The 10,899-nt window shown below is 34.1% G+C and overlaps 1 protein-coding gene across 11 annotated transcripts in view; it reads left to right on the forward strand.

Moving 5' to 3' along the window:
• Positions 1 to 10,899, forward strand: part of THOC2 (THO complex subunit 2) — a 99,199-nt gene that overhangs the window by 22,402 nt on the left and 65,898 nt on the right. For 7 of the 11 annotated variants that reach the window (XM_039874699.1, XM_039874700.1, XM_039874703.1 and 4 more), the window contains exons 4-8: positions 1,253 to 1,304; positions 4,140 to 4,175; positions 5,084 to 5,154; positions 5,975 to 6,096; positions 6,652 to 6,785. In XM_039874699.1, the coding sequence (XP_039730633.1) occupies positions 1,253 to 1,304; positions 4,140 to 4,175; positions 5,084 to 5,154; positions 5,975 to 6,096; positions 6,652 to 6,785 (415 nt within the window). The remainder of the gene's footprint in view (positions 1 to 1,252; positions 1,305 to 4,139; positions 4,176 to 5,083; positions 5,155 to 5,974; positions 6,097 to 6,651; positions 6,786 to 10,899) is intronic. The other 4 variants (XM_039874704.1, XM_039874705.1, XM_039874710.1 and 1 more) reach the window with 1 other exon arrangement.

Raw genomic sequence — 10,899 nt, forward strand, 5'->3', positions numbered from 1 at the left:
AACACCTATGGCGATGTATTTGAGCAGTAGGGGTTTAATATGAGTTTCTTTTTTATCCCTAAACTGTCTGTATCTGATAACGGCAGCAATAGTCATGTTGGAGTAGCCTGTTTCTTAAACAACTAATATTCCGTGCTTGAAAACTCTTGTCTTGCTCTATTATTTCTGATTTTCAAGTATCTTGAGTTCTTGCATTCAAGTAGACATAGCCAAAGTTCATAGTCCTTAAGAAACTTGAGACTGAAGTCTAGTCCACAGTTAAGGTTATTTCGTTCTATAAATTGGACATCGATGTAGGGTTTAATGTTATGTAATCTGATTCTAATACTTTCCCATTTATTGAACATGAATAGTCCAAACGAACTTAATGTGTATTTGGTTCTTACTTACCTTCCACTTTCCTTTGAGTCCTCAGTGATATAGTCATATATTTCTGCAGCTGGATTGTCTTTGTCGTGGCTTTCTCGTAGTCCCAGATCTCACTATCCCATACTTACCCACGGAAGCACATCTTGCATTTCTCTTACAGATGCCAGTTTGTTCTTTAGTATTAAATTTCTTTCCTTTAGTCTCTGAAAATAGTGCCAGCAAACTAACAGAAAATGGCTCTAAAATTGGGCATGGGAGTGGGATGTGCTGAAGTTATCATGCAGAAATGAGGGGAGAATTTTGAGTCAGTTTCTCCAAAGGCGTCAGTCCTTAAGGGAAATAAAGATAGATTTTTGCTAATTATTTTCTTCTTTAGATTTAGAGAATCTTGAATTATGGAACAACACTTCAGAATTGTTTTTGTATTTTTTAGATTTCTGTTCGTCTGGTACCACTGTAATTTTTGCATTGATCAGTTCAGTGTTGGGTTGAGCATGAGCACAACATTTAAAGTTTTGGATGAAAAATATACCATTTTAACAGTTTTGCCTTATGTAGGTGTGAGATACTCAAAATTCCAGTGGTTTCTAACATATAACTTCATTGGAAAAATGTTATTCTTTTTTGTTCTTAATATTTCCTGAGGTGCTTGTTCAGGTTTCTATTTTTTAAATCAAGTTATTTTGTGGTAGACATTTAACCTTTTTTTCAACTGTTTTCTGCCTTTTAAAATTTTCTCTGTGTTATGAAACTTGAAGAATTTTATCTGTGGTATTGGGATTTTGTTAGTTTTTAAGTTTTACTGAAAAATGTTATTCTGAAGCCATACTTGCTGATATGTTACTCTAGTATTTATTATGAATAATTATATTTTTAAAATTAGGAATTTCGTGAGGATATGCCCTCCATTCTTGCTGATGTATTCTGCATATTAGGTAGGTATTAAGTCTTTATTTCACCTGTAAAAAGTGCTGTTTGGTAAATTAATGTAATGTGTTAAATAAAATATTTCCTTTTAAACTAAGGATTTTATAAATGTACAAATGTTTCTACAAATCTAGAATATATTGTTTTTGTACTTTATAGAGAATATAGTATTGTAAGTCAACTGAGTATAATCACTTATAAACTAGCTTATAGTTTTTATAATTCAAATAGTTTGAGTTTTTTCAGAATGTATCTTTATATAAAATTGAGCTAAATTAAGTCATTTCAAGTAAAGAAGCCAAGTTTTCTGAAGTTAGTCTGAATTATTCAGATTTTAGTAACCACATAATTAATCTTATTCAATGCAGGTTATCAATGAATGTCAGAATCTCCAACTTAGGACACTCAAGAGATATTTACTATTTTACTCTTTTGATTATTCTTAATTTTAGAAAGAGCACGAAGAGCCAAAGTAATCAAAAGTACTTTTGTTTTGAGGATGAGAAACCAGCTTTGGAAATAACAACTTCTCTATTTGTCCAGAGTAAATAAGAATTCATGCAAGATAAAAAAGGAATATTTCTTTGACTTAGAGCAAAAGGTAGTGTCCCTCCATGGGAAGCATGGATTTTTAAAAAAATAATGTATATTAAAAATTTCTTTAATTTTAGATCTGATATGTTAAAATAACTTTGAGCACTGTTTCCCCCATCAGTCTTATGCTTTCTATAACTTTGGTCTAATAGAAAACATTACCAGACATAGTATTCACTTTAAAATAAGACTTAACCTCAGAGTTTGTCAAGCTGAAATGAATTATTTTAGCTCATTAATCTTAATTCCTAGAATTAGATAAGTTACTTAAATAGATTGGTTACTTACATGTATTACTGAGAGTCTGGAATTTGATCTCAAAAAATCTAAATGCCTGGTGCTTGATCTTTTAGGATGTTTCAGATTTTATAATAGCAGTAATGGTCCAGTACAGGCCAAATGTATGTAGACTGCGAGAGAGAAATGAAAAGAGCAGACCATCATTGATAGGGTGACCATATATCCCAGTCTTTTTTTTTTTCCTGGAATAATGATTAGTAATGTTTTCTTTCAATCTTAAAGATATTCTGGTTTGGATGATAAAGTATATGTTCATGTTGTCTATTGGATTGATTGATTTATGCCAACAACAACAACAGAAACCTTTTACGATTACATTGTTACAAATAAATATAACAAACGTTTCAATTAAAAAGATTGTTTTTCCTATAAATTTGTAAGACTGAAATTATTTGTAGGTAACATTTTATGGAAGCTGTTATTCCTTGATAGTGTCAAGAGTATATTTTGTGTCTTTTTTGGGTAATCGTTAATTATCAGCTTACTAGTAAGTTCTAGTAATTTCTTTATTAACTTATTAGGATATATTTCCCTTCATAGTTACTTAGTAATATGAATTATTGTTACAAGTCATTGCTTTTTATTAGTAACATGAATTCATGAAGATGATGTTTGGTTGCTCTCGGGAAATTTCTTTTAGCTTATCCAGTCCATTTTTACAAGCAAGATTAGGACGGCAAACTTGGAAAGAGAATTTCCCTCACCTGCCCCCTCACTCACCCACCCCCACCCTTGGCAGAAAAAAAAAAGATCCAAGGGTGACCCCAGATCAAGGTAGGGGAATAGGAGTAAGAACACTGAGCTGTTTCTAATAACAACAATGATGATGATAATGATGAAAATAGTAATAATAATGTAGGTGCCATTTTTGGAGCACCTTCTATTTCTAGGCATCATGTTATACATTTAATTTCATTTCATTCCTCACAGCAACTTGTGTAAGGTAGGTGTATGGATCAGAAAATCATAGCTCAGAGAAGTGATTTTTTTTAAGGCCAAATAGCCAGTAATGCAGGGTTTAAACCTGGGTCTTTTTGGTTCCAGAGCCCATGATCTTTTTACTACATCATGTTGTCTTTCTAAACCATTTAAGGGTAAGGGTCGAGATCTATTAAGGGGGAGTCTGATGTAACTTGATGCGCTAATGGGACCTCTGACCTGGGTAGGTGGTTGGGGATGCTGGGACCTAGAGTTGGAAATGGCTGAGGGCTTTTTAGTAAAATCATAGGCGAAATTAAAGAGAACTTATTAGATACTGTTTCAGGGTTGAGGAATCGGGGTAATGAATGAATTTATTAGAATGGTTTCATGAATTAAGACAAAAAGGATTAGGAAAACAGGGAAAACATAATTGGGATAATAGAGTTCTGTATTGATTGTTGAGATAGCTTAGCTAAGAAATTTATTGAGGTCCTATTAAGTATTTCCTAACATGGTCAGAATACAGAAAATGATATCTTAATCAGGTCAGATGGCTAAGAGGAGAGCAGACTTGACTTGAAGAGGATGAACCTGCCACCCAGGTGCTCTGATTTTAGGAACCTTGGAGGCAGATCTTAGGGACGTTAGGGGTCTTGGATGGTAGAGAGATATTGGTTAAAAGAATGGGCCCAGTTTAGTCCTAACCCCAAGATCAGAAGATGGGATAGCGGGGAGACAATTAGGAGTTCTGGAAGAGATTGATGATATATATATATATATATATATATATATATATATATATATATATATATACACAGATTAAAACTCTTATTGAGAGATTGAGACTGTACTGCAATTTATATTGTATAAATTACACCTGAAATTCCTTAAATACACTTGAGCTGATTGTATGCTCAGCTACAGTGGCCAGGATATTGGGAAATAGCACTGTCCAAAAAGGGAAAGTGGAGAAGAGCCAGGAAAATGTCAATATTTGATAATAAATCCCCTTCTTCTTTGATTCTCAGTGATGGCACTAGAAGGTAAAATGAAGCAAAGCAGTGGTAGGTATCTATTTAGGGGGAACCCTACACCCTTAGAGGACAATTTTTATTATATCACTAAAATTGGTGCCTCTTTCTATAGCACATTCTAAATTATGAGTTGACTTTAAAAATAGGATAATAGTATATAATCAGTTAATGATCTTGAGATCAACCTTGTAATGCTGCCAATCCTGGTTGAAATTTTGATGGCTGGCATTTAGAGCTAATCGTTTTATTTCCTCCATACTTCAGAAAATTTTTTGACAAATTTTCTGAATAATTTACTGAAACTCAAGGAGGTCTCAGTTTTTAAACATTTTTTAAGTAGGAAGAAAACAAAAATCTTGAATAAATTTGTTTGCTACCTAGAATTGTAATTCAAAAGATGTTAATATCTTTTAATACTGTCTTTTCATAGAGTTTGTGGCAAGGTAGCTTGGTTAAAACCTGGTACATAGTACCAAGGTGGCCAACATCAAGGGTTTGATCTCATGAGTAATAAGATTTTTAGAGTTGGAAGAGATCTTTATTGTCGCCCAGTTCACCTTTCCACCTAAGGAAGTAATCTCTTCTTTAGCTTCTCTGACATATTGGTCCTTTAAACTTTGCTTGACTATTTCCATTTCTGAAAACAGTATTGTTTTGAAACTTTGCTACTTCCAGCACATAGCTCCTGTGTAATCAACTTATCATTTTATGGGTATGCCATTCGTCATAGGGTCATCTCCAGTATCAGAAGAAATTAATGCTAAGCATTCATATGTATACGAAGGACAACTCATACTTGCTAGTTAAATTTTTTTTCCCCAAATTCAGAATCAGGCATTTTTAAATAAGCTAGTTTTAAAGAAAATAAGTAACTTCTTATAGTACTGGAGAGTGTCTAGAAAAATCAAACTTTAATTTTTTTCCCTTCGTCATTATAGATATTGAGACAAATTGTTTAGAAGAAAAAAGCAAGAGAGACTATTTTACACAATTGGTATTAGCGTGTTTGGTAAGTTAAAAAAATACTTTTTCTTTCTGAATATTGAACATTTGTAATCACAGTTAATTATGTTAATTGAGAAGGATATTGGCATTCACTTGACTGTGGCTATTCACGGGACGATGAGATTTCGGTTTTGAAATGGATGCTTTGTAAAATTAGGTATGCTAATTATTTCTATGAAATAGATGTGCTACCATATCACTTAAACTATCCATACATATAAAACCTTCAGTGATATTCCTGATCAATCAAATGAGTAGAAATGATGTGTGGGGATCTTTTAAACTGAAAAATTTTTCATAAACTATTAGGCAAGGAGAAAAACAATGGAGGTAGTTTAATAAATTCTAGAACTTGTTATTGTCTAGTAAAACATTTTATGTTCATAATTAGAACCAAGGAGAAATGCCTTTACTCAGACCTGGAAGAATGTCCTTGTCTTTGTTGTACTAGAATTTCTTTGACTTAGTGGAAACCAAAGAAGGTTTAAATGCTGTATTATCTTAAAGAAAATTCTATTGACAGACTCAATTTTAATCAGAATTTCACCTGTAGTTCTTGCCATTTATAGGTTGTGTACAGCATACATTTTTTTTAGCGAGTTTTTAAAAAAGAGTTATATGTTATATTTTTTAGTAGTTGGAGAGTCATTTTTGTTGAAGTTCCAAGTTTTTGAACTGATATTTATATTTTTTAAATATAAATTGTAAGTTGATATATAGAATATAATTTTAATATTTTTATAATCACTTTGAGTATATTTAAGATTGTAGATACATAGTTAGAATGCTGAGTAATATATCACCTTTAATATTTTTTAATACAGTATTTAGTTTCAGACACAGTTCTAAAGGAACGCCTGGATCCAGAAACATTGGAATCATTAGGGCTGATCAAACAATCACAGCAATTCAATCAAAAGTCAGTTAAAATCAAGACAAAACTCTTGTAAGTACACATGTCTTTATGTTGCAAATCAGGTACCTAAGTGTTTGTTTTAACTCTTACTTTGAATTCTAGAAGTTTCTAAAGGCAGTTTGAAGATTTTGTTTTGTTGCTGTTAGCATGTGTCCAGTATTTTTTCCTTTTAAAAGTAGCCTATGATTGTGTCAGCAGTAAATGTTACCTGTCTGAAACCACTATTAATTTTTTTTCCATATTAGAAGTTAATATTCAGTGCTTTTAAATTAACTATGGCTGTACTTTAGGGTATGTTCTTAGTCTCTTAGTGATGGAAATAGTGATTTGTTATTGTTCCTTGGGATTAGCAATATCTTTTCCTTGGGTTATTGGTTTTCCCTGTGAAATTAACATTGGGGTATCTCTTTATGAACCACCGTTATTTTTAACCTAAAAGATACACAATGAGGTAAACTTTCAACAGATATTTTTATGATTATTGTATATGAGAGAGAAGAAAATTCAATGAGAATACATGAGTCTTATGCAAACTTACTAATTGAAATTAATTTTATCCCCTTTATGATGTTTATCTACTTGCAGTTATAAGCAGCAAAAATTCAATTTGTTAAGAGAAGAGAATGAAGGTTATGCCAAGCTGATTGCTGAATTGGGGCAAGATTTATCTGGAAATATTACTAGTGATTTAATCTTAGAAAATATCAAATCTTTAATAGGTAAGGCATATATCAATTTATATTATGTGTTACTAAGTTTTTTTTAACTGTGGAGAATATCCATGAAGATGAAATGAGTGCGTTCCCTACAAGTTTTCTTTTTTAAATTAAGAAATGAGAGAAGTGTCCAGCTTGTACATTTAAGACTTTATCAGTAATAATAAAATTTGAGATGATATTTATGAGAAATATTTGTCACTGTTACCCGTGGTGTTTGTATTAGTTTCTGTTCTCTCTAGTATTCCTATTTTAATTTTTAATTATTTCTCAATAGTCTTATAATGAGCAGAAAATAAGTAAGCAAATACGAAATTATAATAAAATCTTTGGTGTGAACTCTCGAAACATGGAGATGTTTAGTTTTATTGAACTTGATTTAAAAAATACCTTTACAAGGGACTTTGATACACACCTTATCTTATATTTACAATAGTCTGTTAAAGTAAGGGTCATTGACCTCCAGGCCATGGACTGGTACTTGTCGGTGTCCTATTAGAAACTGGACTGCACAGCAGGTGGTGAGCGAGCTGCTGTTTTTGCAGCTGCTCCCCAGCACTAGCATCACGGCTTCAGCTCCACCTCAGATCATCAGGCATTATTAGATTCTCATAGGAGCACTTGGTCCCTGGTACCAAAAAGGTTGGGGACCACTATGTTAAAGTAAGTACAGCAGATATAAAAAAAATGTATCATAGGAAAGTGTTATTATTCTCCCTACCTTTTAAATAGAATTTATTCTTTTTATTTCCATTGAGCATTTGGAGGAAATGGTTGGCTTCTATAGAAAGACAGGACGAATGATAGAAAATAGGGTAATCCTGATTTTTCTAGAATGGGAAGAATTTTTGCTATTATTTGTTAGGTGGTGTGCTGTCTTAGGGAAGATTTTGCAACATTTAGATGTCTTAGATTTTGAGACTTATCAGAGAAATTATATTCCCTGCTTTACTGGTCATATTTTAGAGGTTGCTCATGCTCAGCTTCTCAGTTCTTTCTCTGTTTTTGAAAGTTATGTATGACTAAGAAAGAGAGGTAGCCCAATCCTTAGCCACTTCCTCCAACGCTATGTGTAGGGCCCAGATAAAACTAGATTTATCACAGTTATCTTTGTTTTTAGCTTAGGCTTTTGGTGACCAACAGGTATAGGAGGTAAGGAAATTTTAATTTAAATTTACCCTTTTCTTTGAAGTAAGTCTGGTTCTGTAGTTCTCTTTGCTACTTCCTCCAGTTGGCATTAATCAGCAAGACTGTAGTCTCCAGGGGTCCAGGGCTCTTGCTTACCTGTGTGGCAATGACACATTTAAAAAAAGTCCTCCTGTAGGGTTTTCTGTTTCCAGAGTGGGCTCTACATTTTTCTTGTGGCATTTTGATTTAGCTTGAGATGCTTGTCAGTACTGCTTTGCTATAGATTTGTCCTTCCTTGTATCTTGCCATGTACTTTCTTTCTTACGATGGTATTCCCACATAAAAATTCTGTGCTGTGTAAGCTCCTCACTTGTTTTTGTTTTTACTTTATCTGCCTCTTGTCTGTCCTTGTTTCTTCTATTTTTTTTGTCCTTGTGAGTTTATACCTTTTTAGTCCTTTGTTATTTTGGGAACATTTCAAAGAGATTTTTCTTGGACGTGTGTGTTTATCTATTTAACTGGGAAAATGCACACTACTTTCTTTTCTTGAACTTTACCCTCATAGGGAATAGTTTATTTTACTGTCTCTGAAGAACAGTGACAATCACACCTGCAAGGTCATAACACACATGGATATTCCATGAGTATAAACAGTTTGATTTCTTGAGCTAAACCTCTGTTCTAGTCCATCAAGTGTACTGCGAAGCATTCTAGGCCAGAAGCACTCAAATGTCACCTCCTCAGTGTAGCCTTTTCTGGCCATCCCTCTCAACACTCCCTATTGTTCACTATTTTTTCTTTTGAGCACTTATCACCATATAATGTGCAGTATATTTTATTCCCCTCCTCCACTGGAAGGTAAGCTCCATGAGGATAGGGGTTTTTGTCTGTTTTGTTTAGTACCTCTAACCTCAGTGCCTGATACATAGATGCTGAATAAATACTAATTGAAAGATGAATCTTTTTCCTTTTCTAGTAGAGTTTATAGTGATTCTTAGCCTCTTTTCCCTGCCAATGGAGGATTTTAGAAAGTTCATCTTCCTGGCTTGGCTCAGTGTTTGTTTCTGTCTGGCTTGCTAACTCCCTGATCTCTCCCATTGTCTGAAAAAGGAATTTTTCATTGACATGAAAATTGAGGTTAAGACTTCTAATTCCAGTGAGTGTTAGAATTTATTGGATTCCCCCCCATGCATACTCCATGCAAATCTTGTCTCATCTGGCCAGAGCAGTTCACTGACACAGCATTCTATATTCCATGGCATTTTTGGATGTTTCCCCTTGTTTATTCCCATTATTTTCTCTTTAGGAGCAATTTAGACAGATAATACCTCATACAAAGCTATCTCAGGTCTGCTCTTCTTCACCAGCCATTTGGCAGAACAGATATCTAATTTGGGAGGTATGCATTTTAGATGATTCTGGCACATCAAAATATTTATATCCTTAAAAAAAAAACATTGTTTATACCCTGTTAGATAGTCTGGAGCTATTTACTGCAAGGAGGTAGAACCATTATGAGCCTTCATGGTGGTTGTGATATCAGGTTTGACACTAAATTTGAAAACTTATTAAATAGGAATGGATAGTGATTAGTTTAAGCTCTTGAGCTGCCAAGTCATAGACCCCCATACAAATGATCCCCGCATCAAGATGGCAAAAAGTATCTTTCAAAAATTAGAGGAAAGGCAATCAGAGATGGACTCCTTTGATTGCTGATTCCTTCTCTAAATCAAAAGTTCTGGCTAAAAATTAGTCATGAAGCTAACTTATTTGAGGTTAGTTTTAGAGAGTGAAAATGGTTCTTCCTGGTTTTGGGTTTAGTAGTCCAGGATCTTTTTGGACTAGGCTCTAACCCATTTCCTTCTCACCCAGAATCAGAGCCCTCTTTACCAAACCCCTGAGGACCTTCAGCTGTTCCCTGGTATCTATGGTTGTCAATGTGGCTGGGGATGTGGAAGAGTAGAGTCTCTGCCCCTTCAGCCTCACAAGTCATCTTGACCAGAGAAACATTTAAAACAAATGTAAAACCTTAAGCCAAATGATTTTATTCTTGGGCGGATTATGGGACATTTAATCCCTTTCACTACATTATTATCTTGATTGTATTTAGTTTTTTATCTTTGGACCAGTTTGGATATAAGGGCCATTCAGCCTAGAAGTATCTTATTGTGTAGGCTCTCTCCTATCCTTTTGAAAGGGCAGCAAGTTGACTGTTTCCATTACCTAAGGTTTTGCTTTATTGAAAGTTTCTTTACTCCGCACACGTTATGAAGAAATTGTTTTTCTTTAGTATGAAAAAGATGATAGCAATTGGTATTCTCAAGCATAGTTTATTTTTTACAGTTATATTTTTTGGTTAGGTGAATTGCTCTGCATCTCGGTTCTCTGGTGGTTCTTGCCTTGAGACGTGCAGTGTTTTGCAAATACTGTTTCTTAGAAATAGTCTAGCATAGATTTTTATTAGCCTATTTTAGTTCGTTTGGGATGCTATAATACAATACCACAGACTAGGTGGCTTATAAACAACAAAAACGTATTTCTCACAGTTCTGGAGGCCGGAAGTCCAAGGTCAGGGTGCTAGTATGTTTGGATTCTGGTGAAGGCCCTCTATTGGAAACTGCCGGCTTCTTGCTGTATCCTCATGTGGTGGAAGGGGCAAGAGAACTCTTTTTTAAGGGCATTAATTTCATTCATGAGAGTTCTGCTCTCATGACCTAATCACATCCCAAGGGCCCCACTTCCTAATACCATCACACTGGGCATTAGAATTTCAGCATGAATTCTGGCAGCAGTGGGGAGAGGGTGGACGACAGCACATATTCAGACCATAGCATAGCTTGTTTCTAAAGTAATTCTAGAGATAGCCAGATCATGTCCTTTTGCACAAAACATGGTTTTTCTGTCTCATAAGGTCCATTCTGTTAGGAACATGATGATTGAAGCTATTGTTCTGTTGTGTGAAAGGTATAAGCTGGACATCTCTCCCAGT

The sequence above is a fragment of the Pteropus medius genome, unplaced genomic scaffold, assembly GCF_902729225.1.
Source record: "Pteropus medius unplaced genomic scaffold, Ma_sr-lr_union100, whole genome shotgun sequence".
In the NCBI taxonomy this organism is placed as follows: Eukaryota; Metazoa; Chordata; class Mammalia; order Chiroptera; family Pteropodidae; genus Pteropus; species Pteropus medius.